The sequence below is a fragment of the Setaria viridis genome, chromosome 6, assembly GCF_005286985.2.
Source record: "Setaria viridis chromosome 6, Setaria_viridis_v4.0, whole genome shotgun sequence".
NCBI classification, from domain to species: Eukaryota; Viridiplantae; Streptophyta; class Magnoliopsida; order Poales; family Poaceae; genus Setaria; species Setaria viridis.
Genome location: NC_048268.2, coordinates 3620439 through 3638688, shown reverse-complemented (window position 1 = coordinate 3638688; position 18250 = coordinate 3620439). Strand labels below are relative to the sequence as shown.

The 18250-nt window shown below is 43.1% G+C and overlaps 1 protein-coding gene and 1 long non-coding RNA gene across 2 annotated transcripts; both read right to left on the bottom strand.

Moving 5' to 3' along the window:
- Window positions 1-3360: 3360 nt before the first annotated feature.
- On the bottom strand, window positions 3361-6487 carry LOC117859926 (uncharacterized). The gene is made up of 3 exons (XR_011898565.1): window positions 5970-6487; window positions 4042-5882; window positions 3361-3853 (listed from the first exon to the last, which is right to left on the bottom strand). It is a non-coding gene; the product is annotated as an uncharacterized lncRNA (long non-coding RNA).
- A 1906-nt stretch (window positions 6488-8393) lies between these two features.
- LOC117860998 (DNA polymerase I A, chloroplastic) lies at window positions 8394-17095 on the bottom strand. The gene is made up of 12 exons (XM_034744448.2): window positions 16676-17095; window positions 15467-16148; window positions 14786-14986; window positions 13853-14520; window positions 12953-13373; window positions 12268-12363; window positions 11542-11634; window positions 11251-11445; window positions 10124-10216; window positions 9494-9706; window positions 9315-9404; window positions 8394-9140 (listed from the first exon to the last, which is right to left on the bottom strand). The coding sequence occupies exons 1-12, from the start codon at window positions 16816-16818 to the stop codon at window positions 8979-8981; spliced, it is 3057 nt and encodes a 1018-aa protein (XP_034600339.1). The 5' UTR covers window positions 16819-17095; the 3' UTR covers window positions 8394-8978.
- Window positions 17096-18250: the final 1155 nt, after the last annotated feature.

Sequence of the window (18250 nt, the reverse complement as noted above, 5' to 3'; positions counted from 1 at the left end):
GATGGCTTCATTGGCTGCTTCCTCCACTCGGAAAATTCCATACCAATCCATCTCTCCGTTCACTCTTACCTCTGCTGCACAGTGAACATTGCAGACAGTTAACAGATGGGATATACTCCCAAGCTCTGGGAATAGCCTTTGAGCTTCAAGTACAATCTTCCGGGCACCAACAAAATCATTACTTTCCATCTTTTTTATAGCGATTTCCCTGGCCCTGAAGGCCTCTTCCTTGTTGCACTCAACCATATTCTCTGGGGGCGGAAAACTGCACAAGCACTCACATATAATGCTACCAACTGCAGTTGAGCATGCTCTGAGTCATTCATCAAACAGAAAATACCAGAAAGTGGATACACACTTTCTTCGCAGAGGCGCACAGCTCCAGCCCCTGGCACAAAGAAGAATTTTTACCCCTGCATTTGCACCTGCACTTTCTCAAACAAAACCGCCAGAAGAACTTTTTAGTGAATTAGCTCCTAAATTTTACTTAAATAGAAAATAACTCTTAGTAATTGAAAACATGTTAAATGCACATTTATTGAATAGTAAGAAGAAATGACAAAATACAGTGCAAACTAAAGTAATATTGGAAATTTATGCAGTTCAGTGAGAAATACAAAACAATGCCAATAACCCCCCCCCCCTTTTTTTTAACAAAAACCACTTGACTGCTAGTTTTTGTTCTGCTAATGTTAGAATTGAGATATAATGAGATTGGGCAAGAAAAAAATAATGAGCAATTCTAAATGCAAGGCGCCATGTCTAGATAATATTTTCTACATATAACAAGTCAACAAAGCCTTTTAGGCCCAAGCAAGTTGGGGTAGGTTAAACAAATATATGATATTCACTGTATCCATGATTGAATACTACTGAGCGAACAAATACAAGTTTATGGCCTACATATATGTATAAACCTGCTGAGATCTATGACATATCTGTTAGCACTAAGCTTGACTGGTAAAATCAATCCCATTAATCATACTTTAGTGAGCCAAAACAAAGAAAAAGGGAAAAGAAAACTGCATACAGATATATGGCTTGAGATGCTTAAAAGTAGAACGAAATGTACACCCCCTGTTTCTTTATATAAAGCATATTTAGATTTTAATCGAAAGTAGAACCAAAAGTAAACCTTTTGTTTCTTTTTATAAAGTGTATTTGGGTTAAGCATGGGGATTAAGAAGTGCAATGCCCTGAGAATAAGAGAGAGGAGTTAAGCAGGTATTTACACATTAATGGTTCCCATGTTTGTGCTCAAACAAACCTTAACCAAATCTGGCTAGCCCCAAGAACTTGGCCCCAAATCTGGCTAGCCCCAAGAACTTGGCCCCCATTTGGATTCCTGCTAATGGTTGCCAATAGTTTAGCAATCTCATGACTACTCTTGGCCACATCCCCTGTACAATTTCTTGTAAAGTTGGCCAAGTGTGGTCAACCAAGTCCTTGGCAAAAATTTTGGCTCACCTAATTCTATATGGAGAATGAACTATGAAAATAGATGTATGTGCTTGCCAAAATTCCAGCAACCAACCAGATGAGTACAAAACTTCATCACCATCTGTTTTTGGGATGACCAAATCATGGGCACATCAGAAACACTTTGGTTCCAAATCAAACCGTAGCCAAAAAAAATGTAGCTTGGCAATGTTTTTTTTTCCCGAAACAATGGCAAGCACGTTGCTGCAAGTTTTATTAGACAAAGAAAAGAAAAAGCTTGGCAATGTTGGTATGAATTGCCATAGGGAAAGGAGCGAGAATTGCCTTAACCAAGTTTGGTCATCACATTTTGGGCTATGCCTAGAGTCAGGATCAGTCCAAAAGGCAGGCAGACCCTGTTTGGCACTACCAAAATTCGGAATGGCTGGTTTCGGCCCCCGACAAAAGAAAACAGACACAAAACAATCATATCCCACCACGCAATGTAATTTTTTTTTAGTTTGGGGGATGATTTGCAACAGTAATCAACGGTGTGTTAGTGGCTACGGAAGGAGTTTAATGGGCCCAATTAAGTGATGGAGTGTTTAGTGGGCTGCGTGAGGGTCACAGCAAAACCCAAATGCCTGCGGACCCAGTTGATTCCAAATGTAGAGGCATCGAGAGTGCGACCCGCGCGCGGAGAGGAAGAGTGCGCCAAGGAAGGGGAAGGGTGGCGGGAATGGGGGCAACAGCAAGGGGCTTACCGCTCACCTCGTCGGTCGGGAGGTAGGCGGAGCAGCGGCGGCAGGACCGGGTGGAGCGAGGGCGGCCGGGCGAGGCGTATCGGCTACTCCATCGCTAGGGTTTGGGAGGATTGCGTTTGGAGGTTTGTTGAGTTGAGTGAGCTTGAGGGTAGGAGCCGAGAAGGGGGAGGGGGGAAGAAAGGGGAGCTTGAACCTGTTCTGCTCCGGCGTTTTCTTCGAGTTTTTCTTCGTTTTTTTTTTGAGCATGCTGAATTTTATTTTAGTTGCAAACAATGAACAAATTCACTGATGTACGTGGTACAAAAAGTTGCCGAAATTTAAATAAAAACCTGATTTAGAGGAACTAGAGCTCAACAAAGGAAAACAGGTTGCACGCAAATCGTGCCCAGCTGCACCTAGATAATTAAGCACGATCCAACTAGGATGCTTGGATTATCTACGTTGATTCAAGTAGGAACGGAAAAGAATCCTATAATTTAACCTAGTTAATTTAAGAATCGTGTGGAAAAGAATATTCTAATTTAATCTAATTAATTTAAGAATCATGCTCAGATACTATATGATTTTGACGTAAAGATAGATAGGTTTTAGTTGAATTACGAAGGAGACATGAGGTTTATAATCCATTACCACCTCTAGATTCAAGCTATAAATACGCCAGTCATCATGAGCTCGACCGTTCGGTTTTGGACGAGCTTGCCTTGTCTAGCGCAAATATAGAGGACCTTGCCAATCCGTGAGAGTCAATTTGGGTCTGTCAAGGGAGCTAAAATGATCCGAATTCCTAATTCTGAGAATTCAAACCTACGTACCTCTATGATAGTCCCAGAAAGACTATCACGTGTGAATTACTATCTCAGATAGTACAAATTCATACCAACACATAAATAGAGTAGCAACAAAGTATAAATATCATAAATATCGAGTACATCTCTTCGGCATATGCGCCAGGTAAAGGATCTCGTTGAGAATTCACTGGCAAATTCAATGGCTCAAGTCATCATCAAGCCTACCATTGCGTTCAAAGCGGACGCAACATTCATCTTTGGCCCTTGGGTTTGCATCGTAAACGGCACTGGAAACTTCCACCGCCACATTATACTGGCTCTAGAGAAGAAGTAGCACGCCATCAACCTTCATCGCCAAGCTCAAGAGGATCTCGTCGAGAAATTTGACGAAATTTCAATTTCTGACCTAGTTAGAGGCAGGGAGGACGAGTCTGAGTTCAACTCAACTTCTCCCGCTAGTCAGATTGATTCCCACGAACTGGCGCTTAAGCCATCGTGCGGTCTACAACCCAAGTCGATTCCCATTTGGATTTCGAAACTCGGGTGCTATCTATCAAGCTACCATGTCCAGATCACAATTCAACTTGGATTTGATCAAGAACCTCAACTACTACTCGGATCTGGACGAGGAGACTCCATTATCAAGTCCACCACAGGGCATGGTGATTACATCAACTCCACAAGGCAGATTCGTCTACTGGCCCAATATGAAGCAACCCGCTCTTGCCAAGGACGACGAGTCACGCCTCATCGCCTACCTCGATACCCTCCCATACTAGGAGGGAACCCCTCTGTCGTCCATCTACGAAGAAGACAGCTCCAACAGAGATCATCACGTCAAGTTCAGGAAGCTATTCTCCGGAACGCAAACTCTTCACCTTGCTGCACAAGAAGGCAAAGATGAAGATCAACCAGAAAGGAATCCGCGACGCGAACGTCACCCAGATGACGTCTCGTGGGATGAGCTCACCACCAACGTAGTCAGAGAAGAAACTGAATCTTAAAGAAATCAACGGTGAGCAAGAGACGCTGCAAGAGTACATGATATCTCAAGAAAACAGTATATTTACCTGAAAGCACATATCTTTCTTGCCATACTCATAGGAACTTTTCGCGCTGCAAGCCTCCGTTTTCTTCTTGGGAAACATGCCTCATGTTCAGCGATAACAGCTGATGGGGACCCTTCGAATTCCCCTTCGTCGAGATAATGGACACTGGAAGTCAGCCTCCTGCTGTCTCCTTTCATGGACTCGACACCATGTAGAAAGTCTGTTCCTTTCCAGCTGCTTTCACTCTGTGGTTCCTTCTCCTTACTGCTATGTGCCTTCACTTCGTCTGAAGGATTCTCTCTTTCTATGGACTCGAAACAAGGTGCAATATCTGATCCGCCGATGCTGCTTTCACCATTGCACACCCTGTGTGTCCATGGTTCCTTCTGGCCAAAAGAGAGATTTCCCCCAAACCATGTGAATGATCTTCAAGATTATAAAGCAATCCCAAATTTTCTTGCTCACTTCCGTTACCCCCAGCAAGTGTGGAGGTAGCAAGCGAGGTGAGGCAGCCATCATGATCTACAACAGTGCTTTCACCGTTTTCATCTTCCTCCCTAGAGCGTTTCTTCCCTCCTGTCTCCTTAAATATGTCTTTTCGTTGACCCCCAACAGGACCATTGTCGTATCCTGCTACAACAGGATCTAAACTTTGTTGAGGCATGCTATTTTTATCTTTTCTCTGACTGGAAACATGATCAAGACCTTCAAGTGGTTTATCCAGCTGGCTCATTGGTGGGATATCACTCTCACAAGCTGCTACATCACGACCTGAAACTTGTTGGTCCATGGTGTCCTCATCTTCACACTGACCGGAGGCATGCTGAGGACACTCCAGCGGTCCATCCTGATGGTTCGTCAGTGGTGTGTCAGAGCCACCTGCTGCTAAATCAAGATCTGCACTTTCTTGATGCATGGTATTTACATCTTCAGACTGACTGCTGCCACCATCATGCTTGAGAAATTCCTGATTCGTTGGTGGGCTACCACTGCCACATAAAGCAAGATTGCCACCTCCTTGAGGCACCCCAAGAGGCAACATGTTCTGACCGGAAACATGATCAAGACCTTCGAGAGGTTTATCCAAGTGGCTCATTGGTGTGGTATCACTGCCACATGCTGCTACATCTTCACACTGGCCGGAGGCATGCTAAGGACACTCCTGCGGTCCATCCTGATGGTTCGTTGGTGGTGTGTGAGAGCCACCTGCTACTAAATCAGGACCTGCACTTTGTTGATGCATGGTACTTGCATCTTCAGACTGACACTGCTGCCACCAGCATGCTTGAGAAATTCCTGATTCGTTGGTGGGCTACCACTGCCATATAAAGCAAGATTGCCACCTCCTTGAGGCACCCCAAGAGGCAACACGTTCTGACCGGAAACATGATCAAGACCTTCGAGAGGTTTATCCAGGTGGCTCATTGGTGTGGTATCTGCTGAGGACACTCCTGCGGTCCATCCTGATGGTTCGTCGGTGGTGTGTTACAGCCACCTGCTGCTATATCAAGACCTGCACTTTGTTGATGTATGCCATTTGCATCTTCAGACTTACTGCTGCCACCAGCATGCTTGAGAAATTCCCTCGTTGGTGGGCTACCACTCCCATATAAAGCAAGATTGCCACCTCCTTGAGGCACAGGCACCCCAGGCAACATGTTCTGCGTGGATTTCTCAGCAATGGGGTGGCTGGCACTTTGTTCAGCGTTGCCTGCACCAAACTTGGCATCTCTGCGAGTAATCGGGCGAGGAGAAAGCTGGTTGGCCTCGACCCGGAGGTGCCAGGTTCCTTCGACCCCACGAAATGCGGCTTGCACATCCATAGGGTCGGAGAGAACGTAACAGAAACCATCTCCCTTAACCTACGAAAAGGATTGCCAATCCATCGATGAAACGAAACGAAATGGGATAGCAAAGTATGAATTGCAAAGCGGCGGCGGGTACCATACCTGCAAGGACGTGACGGCGATTGGCCCCGTCCGGGGGAAACACGCGGGATGCTGTGCGCTCAGTAGGCCTGTCCAATTCGAGGTGTTGCGGTTCCGATTCGAGTTCGGCCAAACCGCGGAAATTGGGAGACGATGTATACAGAGAAAGAACGGAAGGGGGGAGATCAATTTTGCAATCGGGGAGGGGGGAGGTGAGGTGACGGAGAGGCACGCACGCTTGAGGTCGGCGACGGTGGTGCCGCGGGAGGGGAAGGAGACGGCGAAGCGGGTTCCCAGGCTCGTCTCCAGGAACACCACCGCCGAGTCGCCGGCGGCCATCCCGCTCCGGCGGGCGGCGGGGGTTTTCTGCTCTCTGTTGTTGAATGGCTTCGGTAGAAAACTCGGAAGCTCCGAGGAGAAATACGGCAGTAGAGGCCTGTGTGGGTCAGTGTGTGTGTTCTTTCTTTAATCAAGGAAACCGTGTGATGTGCGGAAACTTCCTTTGCGTGAACTCTCTTCTCATCTATTTTTTCTACACTTAAACCATTAACAACAAAATATATACACTTAAACCATTAACGCAACTTGATTTAACTTGAGCTCGAGGGTCCCTATTTATAGCGGGCAAGAAAGTGGTGGATATCCGGTGTCTCACCAGGGATTTTACTACTAAAAATAATTTCGACACGTGAAGCAACAATGGTACCGTGACGTGCACCTATAGAATTCTGTTCGACTTCATCGATCTTTAGAAGGACGCATGGTGTATATAGTTTAGATCTAGCGTGCGCATAGAGGTGTGTGTTTGTGTGAGTGTGGTGGTGTTAACATGTGTTTGTGCGTACGTTCATACACTACAGATGTACTCTAGTTGTCCAGGCGCAAAAAAATAGAAAAAAAGATAAGTAACAACAGGATTGAAGGAAGTAACCTCCTCCAACTCCGGCTCCGGCAGGTGTTCCATGGAGCGGCTGATCGAGGCGTGAGTGGAGGAAAAATGGGCGGGGTTCCATGGCTGGCGATCTTAGAGAGATGGCCGGCGGCAATGACAAGATTGGCAATAGTTGCTGGTTGTGGGTGGCGAGGCAGCGAAGCGGCGGTGCCGTCGGATGGATGGTAGAGGAGACCAGTTGGAAGGCTGACGTCGGGGTGGTGTGGCGGTTGTGTAGAAGGCGGATGCGATGGCGTCATCGAATCGGAAGGGGCGGCATTGGAGGCGGGGGAGCTCATCCAGATGAGGTAGGGTGTCATAGGGGTCGAAGGGGAGGGGGAGGAAGGGGAGAAGAAGGCGGTCCTCGGCGGTGTCGGCGACGATGCCAATGAGTTCGAAGGTTGGCGGTAGGTGCGATTCACCGCCGGGAGGGGGGGGGGTGGTGGTTTGAAGCGTTGGAGACGATGCGGATGAGTTTTGAGGCTAGCGGTAGGTGCGATTCGCAGTGGGGGTGGGTGGGGGAGCAAGAGTGGACGGAGGAAAGCAATAGATGTGCCTTGCTATTTTTTTTATTAGTGGACGGATGACGGATGGATAAGGAAGGGAGCGGAGGGTTCACAACAGAACATCTACCGTATGTCCCTCCAACCATTAATTATTCCTATATTTTCTGTATTTTACAATCCTTCATTTTGCAATTCTAATTCTTAGTTAATTTTGTGTTTTACTATTACACCTTATATTATTTTTTTTTGACCGAAGTCAGTAGAGAAACCCAACATATTTTTTATAATTTTTTTATTTCAGATTTGCTGGATGCTACTTAGATGCTCTGACCACTACTAGAGGCCCTTTCTCTACACCTTCTGTTATTGATAAGATTGAAAATGTCAATTTCATTCACACGTCTCAACGGTGGGATTTTATCGCTGAGTTAGAACTAAGTGGTTGCAGAGTGCTCCAGTGATCCAAAACTTAGAACCTCACGACACACCTATTGAAGAGAGGGCTTCGGATCCAACGGTGATGGCACTTGGAGGCGAGGTAGCAAGCAAATGAAGTGAGGTTGCATCCCAAAAGTAGAAAAAAAAACTGCAGGAAAAAGGAAGAATGGGTGCCATACGATTCAAGTGAGAATCCCTTTTATAATATTTATATTGTGTTTCTGGATACATATATTCCAAATATAAGCCCTCATAAGTCAAAATTACGAAATTAACGAACAACCCCCTCCAGTCACAAAATAGTGACGTTCTACGACTGTCATAAATGCATCAGTCTAAATTTAGCTGCTAATTACTTTTATTTGTTAAGTTTGGATATTAAAAAAATGATGCAAGTAGATTTATCTCAAAATATTGATTCAAACCAATATAACTCCAAAAATATAAGTGAAATTGTGCTTTAAAACCGTATCAATGTCTAGAATGTCACTTATTTACGATATTGTGACGAGGGGAGGAAGAAATCAGAATTTGTGGTTGCTGCTGAACAAGGCAATAACACGAAAGTGCTGAATACAGAATAACTTACTTAGCTCAAGAAAAAGGAAAACGAGACATAGCTCGTGGTAAAAGCTGAACTGTGTTATCCCTCGACCAACATAAACCCGGCATCACCAATTCACCAAGACGTTAGCTGGCCTCACTGGAACAGAACAAATCAGGAAACTAACCTAATGCACCAGCATGCTGAACAAGTCATCTTATGAACAAACAGCATGCTTTGGCACTGCTACTTCTCTCGAGATCAAGCCATCTCAAACTCCGATCTGGTCCTACTGAGAACCTACACTCCAAGAAATCTAAGCGCTACTACACTACTAGTGTACACTCACAACAACTCGAGGTGACTGCCAGCAAGTCTTCGGTCTTTCAATGTTCTGCTGCAACCAAGAAATGGGGGTGTGATCCTGCCGTGGTTGGGGCTACCACTTAAAACGTGATAATCCTGGAGGCGCGGTCTCCAGGATGACTCAATTCCATTTTTTTTTAATCTGAATGGAGGGGCGCCGATTGCACCACTGTCATCAACCTTGTGGCAGGCAAACGTGCATCTGCACATTTGTATTTTGTAGGATAACAGGATGTGTGCAGTGTCTATTTGGCAGCATACCAGCTCTTTGCGCACTTGGCATCAACAGCCAGGTCGACGTTCAGGATGTTAGTTCCGTAGAAAGGTTTGGACATACACTCCACTACTATGGCCTTGGCCGTCTCAGCAGATTCCGAAGGCCCTTCCAGTATCACTTCATCATGCACCTGACAGAAGCAAACAAATGCAAACGTTGAACGAATGATGTTCCAGAATGTGCTATAGTTGTTCATTGACTTCACTTTTGTTTACATAAAAGAAAACAAGATAGTGGCTTGCCCTTCTTTTAAGATGTAAAGTTGTCAGCCAGAATGCATTGTTTTATGCAAACAAAGACGAACCTGCAATAGGAGCCTCCAACCAAGCTCCTTAAGACGGGTATCCCTTTCGATCTCAAGCATGGCACACATAGCAACATCTGCTGCGCTTCCCTGAGGATCAGAAAGATACCAAGCTGATGATCAAGTTTGAGAAGTCATGAAGCATAACTGTTGATCCACAACTAGTTACCAATAAGTACCTGCACTGGTGCATTTATAGCAGCACGCTCAATATGACCTCGTTGACCAGGACCAAATTGAGTCAAGTTAGGAAATCGGCGCGATCGGCCGAGCAAAGTGTAAACTTCACATTTCTCGTGTGCAAGCTTCTTCTGCCTCTTTTGCCAAGCTAACACTTCTTTTCTATCTCCATACCATAGCTTAAGCGTATCCCTTGCCTCCTTAACAGAAACCTAGAGAACAACTCCAGAATTGGTTATAACAATTTCTTAAAAGTTCTTTTTACTATATTGAGTACAAAACTTGAAAGGAAAAACATATACGATTAACGGAATTCGCAATAACCAATATCTAACGTGTAGAATTTAAATATAGAGAGCTAATATGCCATGTAACTCAGAAGTTGGCAAAAAATAACTAAGGGAACAAAGCATCCTCAGCAGTGAGACTCGGATCAAGTTACAAAAACTCTCCTAGAAACCATCTACTGTTGTCTGGCTTGGTGAGTTGTGATACAAAGAATCCAGTCAATTCTAAAAGGAAATGATCAATTACAGATCAAGTAATTTCCTGCATAGTTTGCTGGCATCGATGACGCTGCTATCCTAGTTCAAAATTCAGATGTAGGTTGGTGGTAATTAGGTTCGTACCTTCCAATCCCGGGATAGCCCAACAGCTGTCTTTCCGTACGCAATGGAGAAATTAAGCATTTTAGCTTTCCTCCTCTCAGCACCAAAAGCATCCTAAAATGGAAACACTAAATTTGATTCAACTGCATCATAACTAGCATGAGTATTTCTATTTCACATACTCTATGTGATCATGTAAAAATTGATGTACATATATTTCCTTAATCACGTAAGACTAACAGCAGGGCATGAGGCATTTGGTGAACTAAAAGCACACAGGAAAATTCCTGATCAATGGTAATTGATAAAAAAAAAAGGATGTATCTTGAAAAATACAAACCATCCTTGAATGCAATGTACAAGGGTACCTGCTCTTGCCAGATTTCATTCCAGCCATTTAAGTGTCACTTCTGAAGATGTGAGAGTACAAATATTTAGTGATACAAATGTTGTTCAACAAGCCACATGCAATACAATTATGGCATTCTTGGTTAGTGTGATGCCCCATGCTAGGGTTGAGTGGGTCCATCCTTATAGAAAGGAATTCAAAAACTTGCAATGGATTGGTGTATCCAACAAATACTCCCTCCATTCTCTTTTGATAGGCCTATTTCACCTTGGCACAATGACCAAAGAGAATGAACTCTACTTATCGTCTAATGAATCATGTCATTATGTACTCCTCGTTATCATATACATGTACCTCGGTATCGATGTCATCATATATATGCACCAATTATTTTTCTAGAAGAGTTACTTTGCACGGGAATCAAACAGTCATCTGTGTCAAACACGAGGTGGCAACTCAAATAGGACTATCAAAAGAGAAAAAATTAGTTTTGCAAATAGCCCTATCAAAGGAGAATGGAGGGAGTATTGTGGAACAACACCATCCACATGTGAAAAGTGAAATAGGAGTAAAAAGTTCACAAATCCCAAAAGTACAGGAACGGTATATATCCCTATATCATTTAGAAAAGGAAATAGGAATTTATTGAATGAACAACAAGCTGGGGAGAATATAATTGCATGAAAACACAATATATATAGATATCATCAAATAAAAGACAATTAAGACATATCAAGCATAACTTCTAAGAAATGCCAAAGCTGTAAGAGAAAAATAAAACTAGTAGCACTTGGAGTACCTTCAATAGCGGCACTGGAGGTTTCTCTTGACCAGGTTGAGGATGCCACTCAAGAAGAACTTTCTTTTCATCAACAGCATCACGGATATGCTGGTACATATTCATGGCAGTCCTAGAATGGAAGTCACCACCAGCCTTGAAAGCATCCAGCATGCTTTTACAATTAGTAAGGTGGGCTAAGATCCTCAGCTCCAGCTACATTAAAACATGCCTTTAATAAGACCCTAATAGTGAAATTGCTCAGGCAATTCAAGGACAAAAATATTGACTATTGAGCACTAGTTAGCACACCTGACCATAATCAGCAACAATAAGAGAATTTCCTGGAGCCGCAACGAAGGCTTGCCGAATCTTATACCTATCCTTTTCAAGGGCAGGTTGATTCTGGAAGGGGCACATATTGAGTTCAATTAATAATATTGGCCAAATGAATAAGGTGCTACATTAACAGTGAGCACTATTTACCAGATCTTAACTATATTACAACTAGAATTAAACCATTTGCCACTTCTGGAGCTAAAGTATATTTTTATCCAGTTTATGGATATACATGATTATGAAGCATAAAAGTAGCTGCAGTTAATTAAGAAACGAAGATTTCAAAAGAGTGAGATATGGCAAAAGTGAGGTAGGTAAGTTAATGATTTTTATCACATTTCTATGGAGGGTTTCATTTATATTGCCTCTGGTAAATGCTGAAGCCTCAGGCTATAATCAGCAGGCATTACACGTAGCACATCCATCTTTGGACCACAGCCTCTGTGGAACAGTAGCTTTTAATAAACCAAATAGAAGCACATCACCATAGAAGCAAAAGTTGCCAATGTCATTTGATTATTTTTTTAATAAACTTGTAAGTACCACTTGTTTGTCTCTTTCTTTCTTTCCTTCTATGGTGATATACCGTGCACTTCATATCAATCCAGAGATGGTATTGCAAAAAAGCTCCTTACAGATCCCTTGTAGATTTGAAAAGCTCCTTACAAACCCCACATAAACACAAAAGATTATGCATACCTGTAGATTTGGAGTTCGTGCTGACAAGCGCCCTGTCTCAGTATTGATATTTAATGAACAGTGAATGCGCCCCTCTGCACATGATATATGATCTCCCTATCATGGGGTAAAATTTTTCAGATACACAAAATACAGAAACACTTTGCAGTTGAATGAAGTTAGCTAAACATAACTTCTATGCTCACAAAAGTTGGCATAATCACTATGTAGCAATGTCTCACTCACAATCCACACTAGAATGCCAATGTGAACTAGCTAAGTACCTTTAAAGCCCTCAAAGATACCGCAAAGGGGAAAACAAGAAATGAATCATCATGATAGAATTGAAGTAACAAAACATGCAATCATAAGAACTGGATGCAACAATTATATTGCAAAGAAACAAAATTTACGAACAATATTAATGCAAACCAACTAAACTTTATGGTGCAGATTGACACTTAATTTAGCAAATCCCATGCTTCCTCTCAACAAAAGGAAAAATGAAAAGAAAAAAACTTGTAACCCTAAGTGAATCAGCACGTTTTTCTGACGATGCTGAAGCTTTCAGTTTCACAACACAGAATACACAAGAATTTTGAGCTGTGAGCATGCAGCCCACCAGCAAACTGATTAGCCTGCAAGATCAGTAATGCCAGACACTCTAGCTCAAGGTAGGAACAACTTACAAGATCAGCTGACTAACCTGCAAGGGAAGAATGAAATTGGATATCAATGAATCGATAGAACATATTTCACATAAAGCTGCAATTGCATGGCATGCTTCTTTTCCCTTCTTTCCTCCACCAAACGCTTCATATGCTGTTCCATATGAGGAATTTTCATCTATTTCCTGCTCCGGATCTTCTGAACCACTGGAATCTTCATCACAATCATCCATTGTGTAAATATGTTCCGTGGGTATTTTACCAGCCAAACTTCTCAATGCATCCCCGCTGACTGATGGCCAGCCACTTGGGGTGAACATATCAATTTTCAGATCTTCGACAATACTGCAAAGTTTGATTGTACGATACTTTGAAGTCTTCTTTCCCTCTGTATCTACAGTTTCTTCATTTGGCACTTTAAAAGTTTTACTGAGTGGCCAAGTTTCACCAGATTTATGTCTGTTATAAAGATAAAATTGTTAACACTTCTTTTTATCTTGAACACAATGTTAACACTTCTAGGAATTATACAAAAGCAATGTGAAAGAAAGCTTCAATTTCCAAGGATATATAAGCAATCAGTTACTAGAAGATAACAAAAGAAAACCAAAAAGATTCAGTTCACTTCAGCATAGGATATAACATACACAATGATAAGCAGGCACAAAGGCAAAGGAGAAGTCAGTTTCCATTTCCCCCTCTTGCTCTTAAAAATGGTTGTGGATGCTCACATAACTGAATCTAAAGGTCAATACCTATCAACTTTAGGGATTGGGACGGTGTATATGAATTGCAGTCCAATTAATATATTCTACACCAAATCACTACCATAATTACTAGTGCCCTTTTCATAAAGATCCAAACATGAGGTGCACTCAGGAAGATACCATCGTGAAAAGGTATATGGAATTTGTTGAGAGATCAGTGCAAAACAATACCTATTCTCAATGCCACCAAAGAGAAGTTGGCGAATTTGAGTATCGCTATTCACATTCATGTACTTGGCATCGGGACAGTATTTAGATGCCCATTTTCGAAACTTATTTGCAGCTACTTCTCGTTCAGCAATAGCAGCCTTTTCTATCTCTGAAAGGTAACCACGATCAACAAGCATTCCCTCTGTTTCCATCTTCACAAGAATGGCACCGAAGGGACGCCAATACTCTTCATAGAAATCATACATTGTGCCCCTGGGGCAACCATCAAAGATCCATTCCTTTGTTTCAAGCTTTCTTTTTAAGCTCTCGTAAAGCCTCAAGGTGCTCATTGAATCTAGTGAAGAATAACAAATCCACAACTCTTTGTCTTCCCTTTGTAACTTTTCAACTGGGTCAACAGATATGACTTTCCCTTCAGATCCATCCTTTCTAACTTTTTTCCTGCCAAATATGGTTTTCATTGATGTCTTTCCAGCATTAGGTAAATCTTCTAGAACAGCATCCATGACTCTACGATCATTTGTAAGTCCTTCAAGTGAATATCCACCATCAGTTTTCCTCGATGAATCCCAAAGGCGTGCAAGATGCATTGTATCAGCATGAAACCCAGCTACTTTAACTCCATGGTTCTCAATAACATGGCTATCAAAGCTATAATTATGCCAAACCTACATATGAAGAGAAAATATATGTTCACTTCAGATAATTCAAGAAAAAACAAAGCTAAAGTAGTTGATATGTGATGCCTTGGCAGGTAACCAGGTAAGGTTTTGCTGTTGGAAAGTCTGCAGTTTTTCCATGTTGATGATCATGTGAAACGGTGAAGGATAAAATAGTGAAGTGTATCCAATTTTTTTTCAAGAATACAGCTTCAACCAACATAAAAGGAGAAAAATGGCCATGAAATTACTACAAAGAGGAAAAGAATTGCACCTTCTTGATGGATGGATCTTCAAAAAAAGGAGCAAACTCCATCAGGACATCTCTCCCACCATCCAGAACATCAACCCAAATGCAAGTTTTGCCATTTCCAAAATCAGCCACTTGTGCATTAGAATTTGCTGAATAGATACTAAAGCATGTTACGTGTCCATGACCAACTGGTGTCTCTTCTTTGACATTGATATTTGATACCTGCACAAATATTATACTTCAATCACTACAACTGAGTTTACTTCTGCTCATAGGTTGATCCCAGCAGTAGACAATGAGCATAGCTCATGAAACTAAGAGAAGCCGATACAGACTGCAATCTTCGACATTAATGATGACATCTGACTTAAATTCTTCCATTGCCTATGGTGAATTTTGGTACATTCATGAGGAACATAGACCAAATAAAATGACCAAATACTTGGGTCAGCAAATGGAGTTGCAGGAATTACAATCTACACCTATCACTATCAGAAATAAGCTTCTTCTGATAACTATCAAATTGGAACAAACACGGGATGTAATACATGACAGATGGCACTTCACAGTAAAAGGATAATACTCAACTAAATGGAACATTTTGCTGTCTTTGTGAAACAAATTGTTTGCCTTAGTGAATAAGGTTGGATAACAAAACCACTACATAAGAAAGCAAATAAATCAAGCAGAGTCCCTTTTTACCTCCGTGTCACATGCATGAATAAAGTTCCTGTACTTTGTAGTAAGCAGTTGAACAATGGTCCTAGCTGACTCGATATTGTCAACTACCAAAACTTTGTTGTAGATGCCAGCAAGTGCCTTCCGAGCTTTCACAGATTCCTCAGAGAAGGATGCTTTAGGTGGCAAAGATGAAACCCATTTTTTAACTACAGGTTTCTTGACCTTTTTGTCATCACCATCATGAACTTTATCATCCAGCTCCAAAACTGCCTCTGTATTAGAGATGTCACGCAAAGTAACATTTGGGCCTCTAGGCATGCTCTGTTTGACACTATTATTAACAGCACTTACTGGGAACACTGATTGCACATGATTTATCATACTATGCCTGACCAGTTCGGTATTTTCATGTCTATTTACAATTGACTTGGATGATATAAACTCTCTTAGATTATGCAAGGAAGGGTGGTTTAAGCCCCTGCGATCTTCTGAGAGTTCATTTTGTAGGTTCTCAGCCCGTAGAGGAGTGGTGCCCTTAAAGATGTTATTCGTGACACTGTTGACGGTTCTGAGATAAAACAGCCTCCTGCTCTCAACAAGCCATTCTTGTGCAATATTTTGCACGTTTAAGTTGGCATAGAATCCAAGCTTGAAAGTGCTGCTTCCTCGAACTTCCATATCTGAGCTATGGGAATAGTTTTGCCTGTGCCAGAACGATTGCCGAAGTTAGAAAGCACCAAAGCAATGTCAAATTGCTAAGTACTGAAAGACAGGTAAAGGGGAACATATCAGATGATGGCAAGCTTCAGTGGACCACTATTTTCAGGCGGCACATGGACAGGTTTGAACAATCATGGGGCAATAGAAGGTGAGACCATGTTCCCTTGCCTAACATAACTAATGTCAACCTGGGCATCCTCTAATTGGTTGACAAAGACTGTATTTACACTAACCAAGACATGGGGCTAATCGGTTGGAACCAACATAACAGACCTCCAAATAACAGTCTAAATCACAGCAGTAACAGGCTAACAGCCTCAAATCCACAGTCACTCCGCACCTAGAGCAGCACACGCACCATTTCCGACACAGCTAAGCAGCAGCTCTAGAACACCCTCTTCATACATTTCAACGGGCCTCATAAAGGCCTCAACGAACATCGAATGACCCAACAGGACACGGCGCAAAAACGGCATGAATAAATCTCCGAATCGGGGCCGCGGCGACTACCTCCTGCATCCGGAGAGCGCCGGGGGCGGCGAGGAGCGGCGGGCGCGGCGGCGGGAGAAGAAGGGCGACGACGACGCGAGCCACGGCGGCGCCGAGCCGCGGCACCGCAGAAGCGGAGCCGGCGCCGGCCCCGCCACCGCCATGGACCCCACGAACCGCCTCAGCTTGGACCCGGCCGCCCTCCTCCCCGCAGCGCCGCCGCCGGCCACGCAGAAGCCGAGGCCGCAGGGGGGCGCCGTCTTCGCGCGGCCGCCACGGGAGAGAGAGCGGGTGGTGGTGGGGACGCGCGCCCGCGGCGCGGCTAGCGGAGGGAGGCGGGATAGAGCATTAAGGGGGGCGGGATGAGGCTGCTGGGGAGGCGAGGCCGGAGGAGCGGAGGCGGTGGCGGCCGGGCTGTGGGGGGAGTGGAGGCGGGGGGTGTTGGGGGGTTTGGGAGGGGAGACGAAAGGGGAACGAGGGTTTAAGCGGCTGCTGGCCTGGTGACTGGTGAGCGCTGAGAAGCGGCGAAACCCGTTTCCGTTGGAGGATGGCGACTCCACATGGTGCGGGAGTAGTAGGCTCCACTGCGGAGGCGTGTCCACGTAGGCTCCGTTTGTTTATCCACGAGTTCCTAAAATTCCTATCGCATCGAATATTAGATACTATTTAGAATTAGAAGTATTAAATATAAACTAATTATAAAATTAATTGCTCGATGTTTAGATACTAATTAGGAGTATTAAATATAGACTAATTATAAAACCAATTGTATAGATGGAGGCTAATTTGTGAGACGAATCTATTAAGCCTAATTAGTCTATGATTTGACAATGTGGTGCTACAGTAAACATATACTAATGATGGATTAATTAGTCTTAATAGATTCGTCTCGGGAATTAGTCTCCATTTGTGTAATTAGTTTTATAATTAGCTCATGTTTGGTCCTCCTAATTAACCTCCAAATATTCGATGTGACATAAATTTTAGTCCGGACTAAAGATCAAACACCTCGATAGTAATCGAGCATGCTATGTTACGACTCTTTGATTGCATTTTTAACTTAGGCAACTATGCTTTCAACCGATTTATTATTTGATGGATTGCATGCTCGTTACATCCTCTCATGCAAGAAAACATCACAAAAGATGATCGGTAGGTCATTTTTGCTTAGTGACAGATGTAGTCGAGGGGCTCCATTCCTCCGTGAAGCTCGTGCTTCAATGGAGATGAAGGGATGGAGTGGGAGAGAATATGTAAGTGGAAACATCCAAATGCCAAATTCAGAAGAGTGTAATGGATGCTAGCATACTAATGGGAAAATAATCACAGCAAATTGCCAATCCGAGGGAAGATAAAAAAATAATAACATTAGGAATTGCTATTGAACTGTTTATTTTTCATATGGCTCCTATAAAACCTTGCCCCGTCTCGTTTGGTGACGATACCACTACCCCTCACGCTCAATGGTGTGGTTAACATTGAAAAATTAAGACACCAATAATGATAGATATCGACTAAAAGGTCGGGTAGTCAATGACGAGATTTATGACGTGTTTAGGTTGAGTACTATAGATCAAATCGGTTGTAACGCTAATG